The sequence below is a fragment of the Falco punctatus genome (assembly GCF_963210335.1).
Source record: "Falco punctatus genome assembly, chromosome: 7".
NCBI lineage: Eukaryota > Metazoa > Chordata > Aves > Falconiformes > Falconidae > Falco > Falco punctatus.
The window spans coordinates 29,570,918-29,591,188 of NC_137587.1; the positions used below are offsets into that span (position 1 = coordinate 29,570,918).

General features: G+C 41.3%; 1 protein-coding gene across 8 annotated transcripts in view; it reads right to left on the minus strand.

Moving 5' to 3' along the window:
* FOXN3 (forkhead box N3) overlaps positions 1 to 20,271 on the minus strand; it is a 210,053-nt gene that overhangs the window by 22,458 nt on the left and 167,324 nt on the right. For 5 of the 8 annotated variants that reach the window (XM_080395118.1, XM_080395113.1, XM_080395114.1 and 2 more), the window contains one exon: positions 6,021 to 6,086. The exons of 1 other annotated variant lie outside the window; for it this stretch is intronic. In XM_080395118.1, coding sequence (XP_080251244.1) covers positions 6,021 to 6,086 — 66 coding nt within the window. The remainder of the gene's footprint in view (positions 1 to 6,020; positions 6,087 to 20,271) is intronic. 2 more of the 8 variants (XM_080395119.1, XM_080395117.1) reach the window with 1 other exon arrangement.

The following is a 20,271-nucleotide window of genomic DNA, read 5'->3' on the forward strand; positions in this document are numbered from 1 at the left end:
ACACACAGTTTGGCAAAGCTGACATGGAAAAGGAAGAAATACTTAATGGGTAGTCAGACACACTGACACCCCAACAGTTCACTAAACAAGGAAACCAACTTCGTGGTTTAATGTTGGCATATAGAAGTTAAATGGAATTATCAGTGCTGAGATTAATTTGTTGTAAGTCAAGGAAATTAAAAAGAAAGGGGTAACAAACATACATGTCCTTTATGTCATCTGGGAAACAAGCATACGCTTCATTAAGCTGTCTAGCTCAAGGTCCCCAATATTTAGACTAGTACAGAAGACTGAATAGTATTTATTCAAAATGAACTTTGAAAAAATTACAGTATGAAGGTATCCTGTAGGGACAGACTGGTTCTCTGCCTCTTGCATCATTATGTGGCACATGCATTTATCCCAGGGTTCTCTTCCTCGACCTGTCCCTTGTAGCACAGAAGAAATCAATATAGACAAGAGGTACTGAATTTCTGCTAATATCTGTCAGATTCAGCTTTTTTCTGCCAATCCCTCTTCCAGGATGGTGTTTAGCAGAACACTTCATCTCAGGCCACAAGAACTGAAAACAGGAAAATAATGTATAATTGATGGGACATCAGAAGTTGCCAAAAGCAAATGTTATCTGCCAAATCTGTAACTGTATTCACTTCAGCTCTCTTATCCCAGGCATAAATTTGATGCCATCTGCCTAACTTCTTCTGTTTTATTGCTCAAGGACAATTTTACAGCTTTTAAGTTCCATAGTCTGTAGTCCTAGGAAACTGCAAATCAAAGCTGCATCCAACAAGCTGTTGAGTCCTAACAAAAATCTGAGGTGGAGGGAGAGAACTGTATCCTGATAATCCTATCGCACTCACACCTTGTCTAAGGACTTTTAATAAAAATAATTCAATCTTCCGAGATATTTTTTGTCGAAATAGGAAAACACAGCTAGAAATTCTTCATTTTGGTGATGCTGGAACTGCCCAACAACAAACTAAGCCATGCTGCTAAATCAAAATACAAAACATTTTACTGTCAATGATTATAATTTTCTGATATAAAAAGTTAGGCTGAAGCTGTCTAATAAGTTACAGTAACTTGTCCACAAGAACATTACAGTTTTAAAGTTTCAACTACAATAAAAACATCCCAAGAAAACAGCATGTTCTATTTGATCCTATTTGGAGAATTTTTGTCTGTTATTAAGGCAATGTTATACAAATCTTTTGTCTTGATTCTGTAAATATCTTCCATGTGGAATGGAATCCACTTGCATTAGCTTAAAAAGAAAACTTGATCGGGCTACAATTTTAGAAGTATAGAAGTACAGTATTAGTAAGTCTCTTTAGGGAATTTACCTCTCCCACCAAATTTAAAATATATGTATCTATTCTGAGTTTTATATGCTTTGAGACAAAGTTTAATAAAATTTCCAAACCAGAGACACACTGATGGCACCCTTGGAAAGCCTGCTTTTTAAGAAGCACCCAGCAAACCTCCATGCTCATATCTTCACAAACATCTTTATCACAGCGCTTCTGTCTCCTGCAAAGACCCACCCACAAAACCAGTGTTTCCAAGTCTCCTGAAGGCCACCACTTTCCATCTAACCCGGGTAAGTAGTGGTGAGCAGTACTGAAAACAGAAGATGGATGTTCAGAGCTGAGAGGATTCTCGGTTTCCTGGTTTCTACCCAAACCCCTTCTGCAAGCACTATTTATAGCTGTTTGCAGTATTATGCTTCAGCTTGAGCAATGTTCTTACATTTATCTGTGTGCAATTCCCATACTATATAGCAACGGGCAAAGGACTACTCATGAATTGGCAGCTACGTACAATACCACTGAGTGAAGAGCTTCTTGAGTTAGGTCAAGATTTCCAGTGTAATCTCTCTGACCACAGCACTGTTTCACTGGCAGTAACAGCAACGCACTACGCACACTCGCTTCTTACTGGCCTTCCTGAAGAGCAAATGGTTCCGAGTTCGGAATGACCTCTCCAGTTAAGACGGTATTGCTACTGAAAATGCTTACAGTGACTTGAATGTCAGAAAGTCCAAAGACACTGCAAACCCACCAAAACCAACCCCCATTTTATTCACGGCAAAACACAATGGTTTGGCAAGGCTAAATGACATGCCCAGGACACTGGAGTGACAGCTAGTAACAATTACTTCCAAGACATTGGAAAGAACTGAAGTACTGAAAATCTTAATGATTGTACGAAACTAACCCATGGGCTTCACTGAGATAATAGGAATGACTTGTAAATGGAGCTTTACCATTTGTTCACCGTCTCCTTTTCCTTTGTCCTCTCTGTGAATTAAGATTCCCATCAGGGAAAACAGGCCCAGAAATTTGATGCAACTTGCCCAAGATGGCCCAGCAAGTACCTTTTGAACCCTGCAGGTCAAAATACAGTTTTCAAGTAATGTATTTTGGAATTAATATTCATGTACTGGCTACTAATAAAATCCAAAGTATTTGTAACTTGTGATAGCTGCTACTGAAGAAAGCAGGGGTTTCAGTTGCTGTTTCTTTTTAAACATAATCAAATCATACAAAAATTGATGAAATACAAGGACTTTCATAAACTGAAGCAAATAAAGTATTGGAACTATATTCCTACATGCCCTTTCTTGGCATATCACAGTATCTTTCATGCTTTATTCTTGGTGCCAGGTAGATTGTATGTTTCAGTAGTCTCACACCAAGCTGGCTACTTTGAAATTCTGCCTTTAGTTACAATCTAGAAATATCTGGTCTGTGAAAATACTACAAAGTGTTAATATTTTAGAAATTGATTTTGTATGTCAAAACCGCAACTATAATTGCATTATTTCCAACCTTTAGTGACACTGTGAACAATCAATTTTGTATGCTTATGAAGTAAAAACCCCACAAACACAAAATAAACCTAATAACAGAGTTTTACTTTTTTTTTTTTTTTTTTTTTTTTGTGTGTCATGAAAATTAAATCATGGTGTGATTAGGGTAAATAGTAAGCAATGTTTCTGCCAGCTCAGACACCATTTTAAGATTTCACATAAAAGCAAAAGCTGGTTTTAGAATTCACGTGTGGTTGTTAGCAGTGTTTCACTCGTGTATGGAATTTTAAAGGGTCATTTAAAACTGTAAAGCCAATTAATTAATCTGTTACAAAGGAGGAATAGCTTACTCTGGATTTTTCTAACACCACTGAGATGGGATTCCTTTCTGAAAGACTATATTGAAAGAATAAATTTTAATATGACTTTGAATGATGGCTGTAGCTAACTTCATTTTAAAGATGCTTTTAGCACCCACATTGCCTAAACAAGCATGGATTTTTATCCTGCTTGAAAGGTAGCTTTTATTCCAAGACAATGCCTTCAAAGTCAAAAGCCAACACATGTAACCATCCACACAAACATGAATCCAGACCGTCATATGAATCTACTTTGTAGGTACCCATGTTTCACAATGATGGTTAAATGTTTGTAGGACAGGCAAAGGCCTTAATGGACCGGGGTTTTAAACTTTCTGATTTGTCAAGTTGTTATACCGTGAAATGACACCTGGGTTCTGCCTCCATCGGACCATCTTTGTTGTGGAAGTAACTGGCACATTGGGAGTCAGACTCTCAGATCAAAAGGATGTTTTCACCCTTTAACACGCATTAACACCTGTGGCCAAACTGTATACTATGTCCCTCCCTCTTCAAATCTTGTCTTCAGAAGATGAGGAATTTTGCAGTCCTGATAGCTTGAGCACATGTATGACATCACAGTCTGATATGACAAACAGAACTCTAAATCTTCAAGGGGTCAAACAGTACCAGCATGCTCACTGCCCTGATCATTCGCAGTCCACGACAGTCACTGACAGAGCAGAGAACAAACTGTAAGATTCCAGATGATGCTCAGCATTGCAATGAGATTTTTGCAGCCCAATTGCCTTTTATTTGAGAACTAATTTAAAATGTGAATTTTCATGCAAGTGTTTCTTAATGTGCAGCAGTAATTAATTTGCTCTAAGTTGTCTAAGACTTTGTTAATGCAGTATGTAAGTGAGACCCAACTGCAATTAAGAGGACAGGCTGATTTACTTCCTCAGGTATCCATTTACACACACAAAAATATTTCTCCTTTGTAATTTAGAGGACCTCTGAAGTTACAATAAAAACTTCTGCCCTTTCCTCCTGGCACCAGCCAATTCTACCCAATGTTTGGAAGGATTCATGAACTTCTGAGCAGACCCTGCATTTCAGTTTAAAGGCACATTGGAAAGCCTCGTTACTTACAGACATCAAGGAGGGAGCCATGTGAGCGAGGAGCCATCTTTCTGCTTTCATCTCCTTCTCACTTATGACCTCCTGATGCAACAGCCCATTGGGAAAGTGACATGAGGGCAGAGATATGCCAAACACATAGAAAGCTAGAATTTTCTTCCTCAGAGCGACCTCTACAAACTAATACAGCTATGATCTCTATGAAATGATAGCGCCCAACTCCACTTCCGTGCAAACACCTGCAATGCTGACAAACACACACATGCGATGAAATTCTACAGTATGTTTAGTATATGCAGCTTACTATGGATCTTTTCCCTTTCTTGTCTGTAGTCTTCTCCTGCTCTCCCGTTCCTCCAGGAGTTCAGATTAGTTCTGTTTTCCCTGTCCTCTTTTGTGCACATACTGCTTTATGTCTCCTCTCTCTCACATAGCCTTTTACCCCTTCATTCCCATTCTACCCCAACTTTTTTTTCCTCTTTTCTCTGCCCCACAAATCTGACTTCTTCACATTTCTGAACCTTTGAAAATCTCCCATTTTATTCTTCCCAGTAAGCCCAACAACACCTCCTCTCCTCAATAAAATCTTTCCCTTTTCCTACTTACACATAACAGGGATTGCTCACCCTTTTACTGCGCACAGTCCATGAGGGCTGTTTAGGAGGACAAGGACCACCCTTCCCTCTTTCCAGAACGGACAGTGTCTCGGTACATCACGCTCCTCCCCAAGAGGAGCTTCTCAAGAGGTATTTCTCTGGCAGGGTCACAAAGCAGGCTGACAATAGCTTTCCTCGGCTGCACAGGAAATGCTTTGATGTTAACTGAGTCTCTTCCCCAGGCAGAGTATCGAAGTGCAAATCAAGACTTCCCTTGGAATTTGGATTTGGTTGCCCAAGCTAGAACAATAGCAGTGATGCTAGACAGGCTGCATAATGGCTTCTATTTTAACTTCTGCTTTCATTTTTCAGAGCTGCCTGTCACTTGGCATTACTACCGTGCTTGCTGACCAGGGATATGTTTGTTTTCTTGTACTCCCTGCTTTTGTGCAGCTGTATTCCTCTACGGATTCCTCTAATATCTTGACTGCAAGCTCTGTGGGGCAGGACGATTCCTGCACTGTTTGCACAACTTAGTACAGTAGGGGCCAGAGCCCCTTCAGTGGTCTGTTAATACACAGCATCACACCGTCAGGTCTGGTCACAGCACAAGGAGGACAGTACTGGCAGGAAATGAGACCTTTCCTTGCTCCCTGGGGCCTGCCCACTGCCTTGTATCAGACAGAGCAAAAAAGCAAAGCAGGCAGGCTGTGTGCAAGGAAGGAGCTGAAACAGTGCCCAAGTGAATGAAAAGTATCCAGATGGCTGTGGTAACTCATACAATGGGAGTAAAATCAAAACAAAATGAAAACAAAACCATATGCCATGTACCCTTCGTTCTCTTGCTCTCCCTGCCTTTCTCCTGGCTGTTGCCCCAGGTCTTTCTATCAGTATGGATAATAGAAATTACTCATTTATGTTTATGTCATGAATAACAATAACCCCTCTTTCACATTAGAGATCACGGATTACTATTATTCATGTAACAAAGGATGTAATATGAACCACAAAATTATACTCATGTAAGGGTCAAGGAAGTGTAAGGGTCTACAAGGGAAGTTATATTTCTTCATTAAATCCTTCTTTTTATCTGGTACGCTGTATACTTATAAAAAAGAATATTATCTTTACATGTCTATGTTGCTATATGCTATAGAAATATCTACTCACAACCTGCTTGTATCTCAGGGGGAGTATTCAAAAGCATCATGGCAGTGGCAGCATCAATGTCAGGATCTGGAAAAATCAACCAATAAATACATTATTTACAACTGGGCTAATCTTCTTGCCCCCGTTGCTAAACTATAGGTTCAACCAAATCTCTGCAGTGAAAACGTTTAAGAGTTCATTATTCAGAGGGCTTGTTGATCACACATTGAATTTACCCCCAAACTTGCACATGGTCCCATTGCTACTATTAAGGAGAGTGCAATGATGAATGTCACTAAACCATAGACATGTATGCATGATACCTTTGCTGTTAGCCTCATGAATTTGCTGTTTAATTCTGTGGAGAGCATTTAGATTTCATTACAAAGGATCTGTGAAAGCAGGTGCAACATCACAATTTGGAAGCAACACACAGGGATGAGCTGACAGTAGAGTGCGAAAGCGTAAGGAACACCTACACCTGGAGCAAGTACAGAAGATGACACTTGGTCATTTTGATTTGTCGATGAAGATTTCAGCAACGTTTGAGAAAGTGTTGGAAGCCAAACTGCTACAGTTAAGGGGGGGATGGGAAGAAACCAGCATTTCATTGAAGCACCAACTTATTTGCATCCTCACCCATTGTCACTTTAACATAAGCAAAAAATCACTGTCTGGCCGCTGTTATTAAATTGGTTTTTGAATCCATCATGAACAATCAGATGACAGATGGTAAGTTACAGAGACAGAACAAAATATGATCCTTTTATAACTATATTCACTTGCTTCACACAGCAGCTCGGCTGCTATGGAAATGTAGGTAGCTATGACAACAGTAAACAACCCCACAACGGACACTGAATAAGCTGAAAAGAACATCTGCCCCAGCAAAGCGTCCCAGCTGCCCTGGGGCACAACTTGCTAATCGTGCAGTGATGCTGTGTGACAGAGAAAGCCGCCTATGCCATGTCCAGATAAATGAAGTGTGCAATTGAAGCAGACATAAAAATGCACACCCTGGCCGACTGCTGCCTCTGCGCTGCTAAACTGAATGACTAATGAGTATGCATTTGTTGTTTGGGTTGGTTTTTTTTCAGCTTGTCAGTATTTATACTAAATTACATACCAAAAAAATCAATTTACTACTAATAGCTTCATGGCACTTTATTTTGGCTATTATGTCAGAAAATTACTTCTCACTGTTAACCGTACCTTTATACATTTCAAATCTATTTATAGTTATGTGACATGGTATAAAGCCCTGCAATTTATTAACAATGCAAATGATGTAGAAAGGATTTCACTATCTGCTCAGCAAAACAGAAATTCACTTGACCAGTTAAGGATAAAAAAGGGATTTTTATTAGTTTAAGTATGTACTACTTTTCTGTGAATAGCTGGAAACACACTTCTAATGGCTGCTCTATTATTTAATTGCTGAAACAGTAAACAAAGCAACAGTGTAGTGGGTGTAAAGCTTAAGTTGAAGCAGCGGCAGACTAAATTAGTATAAAAGGTGCCCACATACTGGAAAGCAGGTGCCTGTCTGTCTGCTGGACAGGTCAGCATATCCTTTTCCAAGAGCCACCAGAAGACTACTGAGAAAAGCAGCTTTACCAATTTATATTAATCTTCCAAGTCTGAAGATACATCAAAAGCAGTATTCCTGCTGCAAGCATCTACGCTGGAAGTGCCATTTCCAAACAGCTTCACTCCTGACCACGTGCTGTGTTGCAGGACTGGGTCCGCAGACCAGACAGCCCACACGGCAAGAGCTTCCCCTTAGTTAAACTCAAGAAGCATAATCTATCTAACATTAAAAAGCAAGACAAAAAGCAAAGTCGTCTGAGAAATAAAGCCAAACCAAATCAGAATTTGTCCATCTCCTTCATACCATAAAATCATAAGATTGTTAGAACTTGAATTTACTGTGTAACTCATACAGCCAACTTCAGCATTTATTTATGAGCTGTTCCTAAATTTTGTTTTCTTGTTTTACTTTAGATAGGTCCCACCATTGGGTAATATTGTAGCACAATGATAATTTTGCTGCAAGAATAAAAGGACACAACCATAAAAAACACTTTTCCTGCTGACTGCGGGTTTTGTTCGTGTAACAAACTTTGTGCTTTGAGATAAAATTGATGCAAGTAGTTTTACCTTGAAAGGTGCATTCTCAGCCTTTGGACCACTAATGGTACAACCATGTTTCTTTAATGACTTCATGACACAAACACGGGCTGCTTACAACACATGACTGCATCCACAGCAGTGGTTTTCCAAAGCACAACCATGATTCAAGCCCATCCACACCTGCTGTGGTGTCTAGCTTGGTTTCTGTTGGTATATTCTTGAAAAAAACAAGAGCGCTATTCCATAATGCCTTGGCAGAGGTAAGAGGGCTTAGGGACACGCACCCAGGGTGGTGTCAGTAGGATCCAGGACAATGTGCTTTCAGTTGTTCTTCTGCAGAGAGAAAAGGAAAAGCAGGGACCGGTTGCAGAAGGAAGATAAGAGCCGAGGGCCAGAAGTCAGAGACCACGCAAAGAGGTCCAGAAGCAATGCCTGAGGGCAAATTGAAAAGCCAGTTCATTCTTGCACAGCATTCATGCTCACAATTTGGAGGTGTTCTCCTGAGAAAGATGTCAAGAAGAAGAGCTGGAAAGTAGTCATGAGGAAGAGCACTGAAGGCAGGTGAACGAATGGTGCCTTTGTTTGGACTGGCATTTCCTGCTTAGACCCTGGTACCCACCAGTGCCCCCACGCTGATGGCCCCTGCCCCACAGCTGGCATCCTTCTGAAGTCTCTTCCATGCGGATCCTCTCACTTCTAGCCGTAAGGGCTGGCCTTGCATGGCAGCCCGACCAGGCTGGTAACTGGATCCTCTCCCTTCAACCTGCCTGTCTGCATTTTTGAAGCTGTGGATTTCATAACTGAGATCTCTGCCTACCTCAAGTGTGTGATGAACACAAAGACTCCTGAAGTTATTAACAGTAGGTGGTTAGTGAATAATGATTGCAGGAACATCTTTCCCTAGGAAACACAGTTAAAAATAACTACATACAAAATTTCGGAATTTAGAAAATCAAGTATTTAAATGAATGCATTCAGATTTCTTTTTGCTAATTAAAGTGGTGAACTGACTGCATACACAAACTGTGTGTTCATTTTTCGCTAGCGGAAAGCCAAAGATGCCCAGCTTTCCCAGTGAAAGAGGAAAGTAAGGATCAACAAGGAAAAGGAAGGCTTGCAGGTGTTATACAAAGAAGAAAGAGTATATCAAAATCTGAAACAGGCAACATTGGAGAGTGACGAAAGTGATAAAAATTTCCAGCAGCCACAGCTCTCCCTAACAAACAGCTGCTGTCTAGACACTCAGTGCTTTACGCTACTCTGAAGTTTCAGCGCTTGGTCCCTCATCCTCCAAGTGTCCTTCACAGGGTATCAGAAAGGACCTGGAAGAAACCTCAAGCACCTACATGAATTCACCACGCAGTTCAAAGCCCTCAAAGGGCAGGAACTCCACCACAGCTGCAGTACCTCCCCTTGCAGTGGGAGCCTACTGTTATTTTTGCCAGCATTGCTTTCGAAGTCAAAACTTCTTTTGACAAAGATAACACCAAGGAAGGGTAAGTCCCAAACCTCATGGCAGGCCTGTTTGCTGCACTTCAGATTCAAGCCCCTATTCAGCAAAGTGTTCAAAAGTGAACACCAAATCGGTAAACAGCAGCCAGTTCTTTCACTGAGGAACTAACACACAATTTATCAGTTTGTGGAATTAGGATCTAGTGCATATTCTCAAGATGTGCTTTAAGCTGAACTTCACTCTGCACGTTACCCATACAGATCTGAATCTGTCCTGCGAAGTGGTGAAATAGCAGGCGTGAAACATTTTGAAATGAGATTACATACAAACATTCAGCAATGCAGAGGATAACCCCTGGGTAGCAGACTGTTAATTCTAGAATTGACAAAAAGTAATTAAAAACAAACCTGAGAAAGCTGTACGTGACTGCTGTCCTTTTATTATTTTGTGATCTCTGATCTGAGTTAATTCCATAAAAAAGGAAGTGTTTTACAATAGTTTGTATTATTTTGATATTTTTTTTCTATTTTTGATCTGATTTCACTGAATGCTTCAAATCCATCCCCTTCCAACGAAATCGTAATCAAAATTTGGATAACACAGTCCCTCTTGATTTTGCTAGAGGGTATTTATTTTTACAGCCATACTATACAGTTTTAAAGAAAATGGCAGTTGAAGCAGTTCATAGCATCCATAGCCTGAATTTTCTAGCACAGATGCCTAGAGAGAGGCACCTAAGATGCATATTTAGGTACTACTAAAATGTTACTGCCAACTGATGTAAAAAATATAGTCAGTAAATAAACTGCACCATCTGTACACTACAACCATTACCATGTTACCTCATCAGGAAGGAATTTATAAGATCTTTTAATTTAAAGTTACTACATCTAAAACAGAACTATTTTTGTAAAGAATTTCACTTCATCATTCAGTATGCTAGTTTTCATCCCCTTCTACTTCTGCCTCAGCATCCTCCACTGCTTTTTTCCATTCAAATGCTCTGCTCTAGCTGGAATACGTAAAACACTGCCACAGTACTCAGAAGACAGAAGTCCAGTTTATTCCTTTTCCACAAGATCAGTCGTCTTATGCCCTGCCTCGATTCCTAGCACAGCCCACTCCTACACATCTTTTGTGAGTTGTTTCTTCAATATTTTCAGTTTTCAGCAGCAGGAAGATGTTGCAAAAGCAACAGTGTCTTCCGCCTTTTATCTTTGGGCTTACCAAACTGCAACAGAGCAAACAGCAGCTTGCCCCTATTTAACTTGTCTGTTAATAGATGTGCTTCTTCCCTTCCCACATCATGATGGTTAACCTTGGTATGAGTCAGGTTAGGTCAGATACAGAGCATAATTAACAGAATGAAGGCTTTTCCACCCCCTTTCCCTCCCCCCCCCCGTATTTAATTTATTTTGCCTGATGACAGAATAAGAACATAGCTGTTAAAATAAAACTGCAACGTGCAAGATAGAAAGAAATACCTGGAGAGAACTGTAAGTACTGTAACTCTGTCAAACTCCTTGGTGTAGGATGCCACTGAGTCCTCTTCTGAAATATTTAAATAAGGTTGAGAAGAGCTCTTAAAATAAACAGAATAGTTGTGGAAGCATATGGTAAGCCAATAGGATTCAGAACCAAGATCTTGGGAAGAAACAAGAAATTGTATTCATACTTCAACAACAGTGCACGAAAGACCAAGAGTGAGAATTTTGGAAGCGACATAATAGAGGCCAGGAGGAAGCAATTTCACTAACAATACAAAACTGGTCTGGCAGTGACAGTGGTTCTCCCACTCCTTTGAAAGGATCTAATATGAGACACAGAAGAAGAAAGGTACGGGTCTAAATGAACCAATAGTTTTTCCTGTTTTGTAAATTCATTTCCAGCGTTGCCAAGTAAGCTACGGCACAAATTATTCTGAGAGGTCTAATTTTAAAAAACATAGAACATTTGTAAAAGAAACCTTCTTCCTGCTCCTCTATTTTGTTAAATTTGTACCATCATGAAGCTACATACAATCTCCATTCTCTAATGATACCATTTTATCAGCTGAAAAACTGCATGAACAGTTATGAAATACATTCTTGTTAAAAGTATTAGCTTTAATAAAAAGAACAGTAGGAGAAAGAGTTACAGAAGGTCTTGCACATGCACAAACTGAAAGAGGTTCATCTATCATTTGGAAAGCTGTATGAAACCAAAACATGTCATCCTAACTTTTCATCTCAGTAGTAAAGATTAAGATCAATTAACTGTTGAAAGACTCACAACACCGATACATATTTTACCAGTGCAAGATAAAAATCTTCTAAGAGACAGCTGACTAAAGAGAGATGAGATATACGTCTTACATGTAAAAATGGCATATTATAATACACTCTCTCCCAAGAACAGGGCAGAGACCCTTGCTTTGGTTTTGTTCATTTTTGAAATATTTTTCCTTTTAGTGTACATTACTGGCAAGCTCAATTTTCAGAGCTGAAGGATGTGAAAATAAAATTTACCCATCACACAAGTAACAGTAAAGTCTTTTTTGAGTCCATCCAGCCTGTGCAGCTTGTAATACTGAACAGAAAACAGCATCACCTGGAGAAAGCACTAGCCAGTGAGCCTAGCGCAGAAGAGAAACAATGTGCTGTTCCATCATGTACTTACCTAATCTGTGATCAGGAATTTCAACCATCTTCTTAACTGACTGCTGCAGCCTCAGCTTCTACAGTGGAAGATGGGATTATGAGGGCTGTAATTCCTTGCAGCCTTACAGGTTGCACACACATTTTTTTGACCAAAGGATAAACACACACAAACACACATGCTCTTTGTCCCCAGTTATGCAGATGTGTGTTATCTCTAACTGGAACATTAAGGTCATCATTGCTCAAGCCTTCATAATGTCCCTGCTGCTAACAATAGGTTTTTCTTCCAGCAAAGCAGGAGGATGGCTGGCAGGAGGAAGCCCTCTACAAAACTCTGACAATTTAAGACCAAATAAGCCATACCTTATTGTCCCACACGAGTGTTTGTTGTAAGTACTCATTTCCTTCTCATGCTATTTCAAAACACATTCATGTCCACCAGACCTTGAGAACCGAGTATATCTTTCAGTCCAGCAAGCACAAGACATGCCAACTGAAAAAGAACAGATGCATCTCGCATAGGCCAAGTGACCCTTGGGAAAACCCTCCATTCTCTCCACCACTGGTTCTGCAGGAAAAGGTGGCTCTTGGGTACTTTCACTGCAAGATAAGTCTTCAGGAGGGCTTCACCCAAACATCCCAGTTAGTGGAACCACCATGGCACAAGCCACAGCATGAACACCGCAAGGGAAGGCCAGGGGAGGCAAACATAAATTCCACAATGGTTTCAGGATCCAGAGAGCAAAAGGGAAAGTGTCAGCTAAATATGAAAACACCACCGAAGAAGGTATTTCAGGGATTTGAAAGAAAAAATTGCTACTAATGGTGAAGAAAAGAGGTGAGGCATGTGACACCATCAGTGAAAAGACTGTATATCATCTAACTAGGGAGCCAGATGCAGTCTAAAACCAAAAACAAGAGCAGAAAAGGTGAACAAAAATCCCAGCAGCGAAAATAGCTGTGTGCTAATAACGCAGGCAGACTGACATAATAAAAGAGGCACTCAAGGCACTAGTGTTATTATAGGAAAAATCACAAACAGGGTGGAACAGCAATTATTATTGAAACAGGTGTCAAAAGGTCTGTGCTTTTTAAGGAAAAGAAATATGGGTTTTATATGGTAAGATGCTGTCATGCAATAATGGAACAGCAGACTCTGAAAATAGAAGAGAACAGAAAATGTTTGGAAATGTTACAGAAAGATGGTCAAAGACGACTTCTAAGAGGAAGACGCTGGGTCTGCTCTTGACTTCCTGCACCAGACAGGGATCGACATAGAGCTCTTCATCATTAAAGAAATGGGAATTACTTTGACATGGGAGTCTAACTTCATAGTACAGACTGGAGAACAAATGCTATTAGCCATGGTAAGGCCAGGCAGTTATTCCTGGATGTGACAGCTAACAAGTTTTTTATCCACATTGCTGAATGAACAAGAATAGATTCTTTTCTGCTCTTTATCTTAAGTAATGAGGATTACTTTGGAAGAGAGGAGCACAAAGTGATTCAGTAGGAAGGATAACAGCAAGTCTAATTTTGTTTAAGATCTATTATTTCCAAAGAGCAAGTTTTGATGAACTAAGTGGTTCCTGTGGAACCTCTGGGAAACCGACTGGGCTGGGGAGCTCTAGACCTCAGCCTGGAGGAGGCTGCAGTTTCTGCAAGTCACTGCACAAAGAGCCTGCTCCAACTTGTATCCTGAGAAAAGTAGGAACAACTCATTCTTTGAAAAAACCCCAAAAAAAGCTAAAAACCCAAGCTGGACAACCGAACCAACACAGAAACAGACTTTAAGAAAAATAGTAACGCTATCATTACAATGAGGTGACCACGGGGGAAAAGCAAGGAAGAACTATTAACTTTAAAAACAGTTTCAGTACAGCAACATCAGCTGAAGACAAGACTGGTAACCAGAACACTTCTAGGCAATGGAGAAATGGCATTTTGGGAAAACTCTGCTAACAGGAGCTGGAACCAAATAAAAAGTTTGAATGTGGAGTTTTCGTAAGTATTTACACATTGTTACTGCTCTCAGTGTGACCCAGAGAAAAGGACTCTCCAGAAGCTGCCTCCCAGACTGCTCCTCTAGGGCAGGTAAGCCCTCTGCAAAACTCTGTGACAGAGAGGGAAAGGGCACAAAAACAGTCATGAAGAAACTCTGCCAGGGGGAACTTATTTGTACGGAGGCTCACCTGCATAAACCTGCAGAAGCACCAGTCTGACACTCCAGGACCAGACCTCATACCATGTCATGACAAAACTGACCTGCAAAAAGCTTATAGTCAGTGCTATGGATGCGCAGGACCCATGCCTATCAGCTTCCCGTGGGTGATGTGCTCCAAGCAGGATGCCTGAAGCCCAGTGGCTGTCTGCACTTGGAGAAAAGCAGCACAGAGCCGGAGCCTCATATCTGACAGTCAGTGCAGTCCAGAGGGTTGATGTAAGCCCAGAGCTGTCATACACAGCCAGCCTGAGCTCTGTGGCAGCAGCCTTAAGCATAAGCAAGACACCTGGTATAATGAAAAGGAGTTGGCCAGAGGCCAATCCAGGAGCACCTGACCCATGGCACCATGAAGGAAAGCCAGCGAGCAAGCCACATGAGACCTGGCTTGCAAGTGGTCTCACCTCTCCCACTGCACTACCACGCCTGCATATAAACTTCTGTTCAGACTCTTGCCTTCTCTCTTCTGCTCTTCTCTGCAGGACAGCAGAGCGGGTCCAGGCAGGAAGGTGCAGAAAGGTGCCAGCAGGCAGAGCCTCATATACGGGTGACTGGGAGAACCAGAGGGGAAGGATGGTGGCCCACAGCTTAGCGAGGTCCTTCTCTGTGAACCTAAGGGGCTGTGACAACTGGCTGCGAGCCTAGCAGTTCCCACCCTGGTGTATGCTGTGCAACCCTGGGTTCCAAGGCATGGATGCAGGCAGGACAGCTAGAATTGCCCCCAGAAGTAAGGTTAAAAAAACAGTGTAAGCATAACCCGCTAGCAGGTACACAGGCAGGCGGGCAGGCATGCAGTCTGCCAGGGTTACACTCCCTACCACACAGCCGTGACTGCCAGCCCATGCTTGCCCTCCAGTTCTAGGTTACGTGTCTTTCCCCAGAGGGACAGTGGATAAACGAAGGTGTGTTATTGCTAATTCTTGAGTAAAGTCACACCTCAGAAAACAGAACACTTTTTGTTTGTAGAGTTAAGACCAACACATACACCAAGACAGGTGCATTATAAATGAAGAAAAATCAAAGTCTGTACCATTTACTTCCCTTCTTCCTAAGACTGAGACCAACTTACAGTCACTAGTATGAATCAATCAATAAACAACTAAATCAAATTAATAGTTTTGAAAACCTATTGGAAAACCCTGCTGGGGCACCCGTTCCTCCCCTGCCAATCTTTTGCAACTGTATCCCCATTAAAGACAAACAGGACCTAGACACAAACTGACCCAAACAAATGGAAGCAGACTAAAGCCTGTTTTCCATCAGAGCACTGACAATCGTTATTTTGCATTGCTGCAAGCCAGCCCTAGCCTGTACGTGGCGATGCTAAAGACTCGCCTGGGTCTGTGGATGACGGCTGAGCACTCTCCACAGGGAGTGATGTTCAACATGGCTGGAACAAGCTGTTCTTCTGCTTCTCAGAAGGAAATCAATGGAGGAAGACAGCCCCAGCAACACTGCCATCATCTGACAAAACCAGTTCCATTCTTCCTGCAATAGTCTTTCTAAACTTCTTTAATTTTCAAATAAAGGAAATGACAAAGAGACAGGAATCTAGTGTTTAGAGCCTTTTAACTTTTTTTGCTGGAGAGCCTCCCAAGTGGGCTGAGAGATGAGACGCAGGCCAATGGTAAGGCAGTGTAAGAAGTAACATAATTTTTGAAGGATTATTGTAATGAAATATGAAAACAAAGATAGCCTTTGAAGATCTTGACAATCCCACTGCAGATGTCTACAGGATAACCAATGGAGTAACACAATTACTTTCTAATTAGAACAATCAATATTCTGAGACCATATTGGCCTTTTTTAATGAAAGCTCCTGCTGAAAGCAGCAGAGAACATAAGCTGCCTGAACACTGTAAAGTCTTTAAGAGTGAAATTAGTCAGCCTTAGGTTAGGTTGGGGCTTTAACTTAGCTTAAATAGCATACATAACAATAGGATTTATTTAAAACAATTGCAATACTGTTTAGACTAAACATTACATCCTAGTTATTGGGGGTGTGTGTTTCTTTCTTCAATACTTCATAGAAGAGATTTTGTAGAAAATATGTTGTAAACCTGGGGGGGAAAAAACACTATCAAACTTGCTTTCACTTAAATTTTTTTTGAATTTGGTTGCATATGCATCTCAGATCTTCCAGTAAACACTGTGCTAATGAAAAGATTTAGTACCGTCTCTGCTATTATAGTAGCAAACATGTAAGTAAAATACTGGCTTCACTGGAATTTTTTACTTAAAACATTTCAAAAACAGAGAAAGTATGAAATGCCACGAACTGAAATGTGGTGAAGGAATAATTCACTTGAGTCTTTAGAAAGTGAGTACTAAGGCAGGACTTTCCAGCTAAACTGTGTTTAAAGGCCCCTTGGATGCTTCTAATGCCAAACTGCCATCATGCAGCTCCTTTCTACCCAAAACAGTTGAAACAACCTTTTACTATTATCTGTTACATTTTAATTAAAAAAAAAAAAAACCAAGAATGGGAGACAGCATTCCAATTATGCCAACCTCTGATTCGCTACAAATGACCCTGTAGCGAACTCCTTGGACTCTGAATCCCCACTAGTTGACAGGCAACATTATCAGAGGAGTAAGAAACGGGCAGAATACAACCAGAATTCCTTTGCAAACTCAGATCCTCAGCTGAGAGGTGTAAACTGCATTTACTTCACAAAACAGAGTGGATAAGCTAAGGGGCTGTTGCCCTGTTCTCTTTATGCAGTGAACAGGGACCCAAACTGACCACTTGCACAGGCTGTGCCTAAACGAAGTCATTGGGCATTTAAAACAAGAAAAAAGAAATAAAGCTTTATCCAGATAGTAGTGAGAGCTGTGGCTGCAATCCAGGAAAGCACTTCCGTGTATACAAGCCAGAGAATGAGTAGTGCCTGTGGAAGAGGATCACAGACCAGCATCCTGCAGGGCTCAGCCCCAGACTGGAACAGCTGGACAGCTTAAATGTAGCTCAGGACAGTTTTGTAAAAAATCAGTGCTTTCATTAACAAGACTCACAAGTGTGTTTTGCACCGTTCTTGTGGGCACACAGCAAGGCCAGAGGGGAAACCACCTCTCCAATGGTGCTAGGTCTCATTTCCCCTGCAGCTCCCCAGCATTGCTCCCCACCCCAGGCAGCCTCGTCCCTGCCAGGGAGGAACCGCCATTGCTCCAGCCAAGCAGGTACCAGGACAAAAGCTGCCACGAAGAAAGAGAGAGCTTACTTGTAGTTTTGAGTCTTTTTGTCAAATTTGTGTTTAAAATCAAATAGGAAAAAACCTGCCCCACGTTTCTTTTCGTACTTCAAAATTTCAACAATGTCTAGTGAGAGCTGGTTTACTGATTTTAAGCACAAGTTTCTGTAACCCTTGTCAGTGCAGCACACAGACATCTTTCTGGCCTTTTAGAGAGTTCTGCTTCATGTACGTACAGCAAACAGTACATACTAACTCTGCCAGCGCAAATTCAATTTACTAGTATGATCTGTGCGTCAGATCTGCGTGTCTGTGAAAGCAAAGCACGGGCTGTCTGGGGAAACAAATCTTAATAATGTTTGGTAATCAGATCGATTACAGCAAAACAGAGATAAGACATTTGTCTCGCCCCAGCCCCCCCCCCCCCCCCCCAACCCCAACCCCTCCCCATCTCTGCTCTCTGCGCACTGATCTGTAACGATTGCCTGCCCTCTCATGGGAGAGTCAAACGGACTGCGCAGAGGCTCTCCCAACCCATCTCGCCACCCTTCAGGGCCAGAAAATGAAGAGTTTCTAAGCACCCCGGTGTCTGTTGAAGCTTCTTCTTGTCACTCTGAAGCTCCCTGCTTCTCCCTTTCTCCAGCAGGGGGTAGAAAAATCTCAAAGTATAAGGGTGCCGGACCTCCAGAAAAGCAACGTGAAAAAAGCTCCTACTTATTTTTCTTTTTAATGCCATCATTTATAGGCAAACAGCTGTCTTGCATGCAGTCAGGAATAAAACTGAAAACCTTATAGGGACCCCTTCCCCTCCCCTAACACATACCTGATGCCCCAATTTAGAAACAATTATCCATAAATCTGGTGCAACGTTCATCTGGTGCAACAAACATGCTAATAGCATGTATTATAGTCTTTGTAGAGCCTTTGTTATAAAAGCCACAAATGTGCTTCCACTGGGAAAACACCAATGAAAATATTTCTATTTTATGCAAAATTGTCAATAAAATTCCAGTAAAGTTGGAGACCTGGTAGTTACAGGACCCCTTAGTGCAGAAAACCAAGAGTTAGACTGTACAACGATAATACAGTTAGGGAAAACAGCGTAAAGCCTTAAAATGGCTAGAGGTATGTTGTATCACTTGTTTCACAGGAGACTAACAGTGGTAATTATGCCTGATTAAAAATCAATGTTGCTAGACTTGATGTTGGCTGGGAAGGGCCTGGAATTCATAAATCCCCACACTCTTAATGCTGGGAAAGCACTGAGCTACATCTTCCTTTATCAGGGATGAACGTAAGCAGCTCTCTTCCTTACAGTTTCAAGGCAAAGTATCTGGAAACATGTTTGAGGCTGGTTCTCATGTCACTACTGGATATTTTAACAGAAGCGTGAGGACGTATTTGCAACGTTAGAGAGAGCTTATTTACAAAGTTAGTTTTAGAAGTGTGAAGACTTCCTTTCTATTCCTCATGTCAGCCAGCAACATTGAATCTGATCTGGCCCTCAATCATGATAATGCAGCACAGCTTGCTTAGGCTTTTTACTGATGGGACTGCTTTGAGATTGCTAGAAAGGATGCTGATGAGTATTAACTATGATGTCTGTCATTTTGGATCTCTGGGTAATCCTACAGCTCTATCATTATGATAGCAGAGTGCCCCTCAAGAATTTAAATACAGAAATTCTTTATTTTCTTTTAAAACTTTTAGATTAAATGGTTTGACTAAGGGTGTATGTGTACATCATCAAAGAAAGAGACATGCATATGCGTACAAAGCACTGGAGAAAAAGCACAAAAGGTAGAAAAATGAATTTTGTGGCAAAACCTGTGATAACACTCTGAGTGTGTATCCTACATGAACTCCACCTTCCATGGTCCTCAAAGCTCAGGCTACATTGCAGTATCATTACTGAAGGAGGTCACAGCTTCTTCAGGGGGCAAAACTGGAGGAAACCTCTTAGAACGCTTTGACTATTTGGACAATTTTGTCAGCTTTCCAACCTGGGAACTAAACAGCTACATTTGTAAGAGCCTCTATAACACTTAGCAGAAAAATTTCTTTTAAATCAGCTGAAGGGTTCTGTCACAGTAGCAAATTCATTCTTACTGGGAAGTCATGTAAGGGTATATATCCCACCCAGACCAACAGAGAGGGTCTACGTCCACTGTTACAAATGGATGGAGAAGATACTTCCCGCTGGCCTAGGAAAACAGTCATCCAATAGCTCTGGAAAACTGAAAAGCCCCCAGAGCAGAGGCAGAAGCAAAAGTGTGCCACAGAAAGGACATTTTCTAGTGTTATCCCATCTTCTCCACCACCACACTTTTGTCATTTGCTTACAGGAATCTGGATTTGCTAAACAGACCAAAGCCCTGGCTGGAAAGAGCTGCAGGCTTGCCTCCCATGTTGGCTGATGCCATGTCTCCATAAGGTGAGGTGCACAACTCTTACATCACCACAGTGCCACCAGCCGACCAAATCTAGAGAAAGCTTCTCACTGACCCCACACAGATGTTTAGTCTTCTCCAGATTTGCTTCTTGGCAAGTGTTCTTACCAAACCAACCCTTACCTCCCTTTCTGAATGCAGCTAGGGAAGAGGAGCTGACTACAATCACCTCTGAGTTTCACATG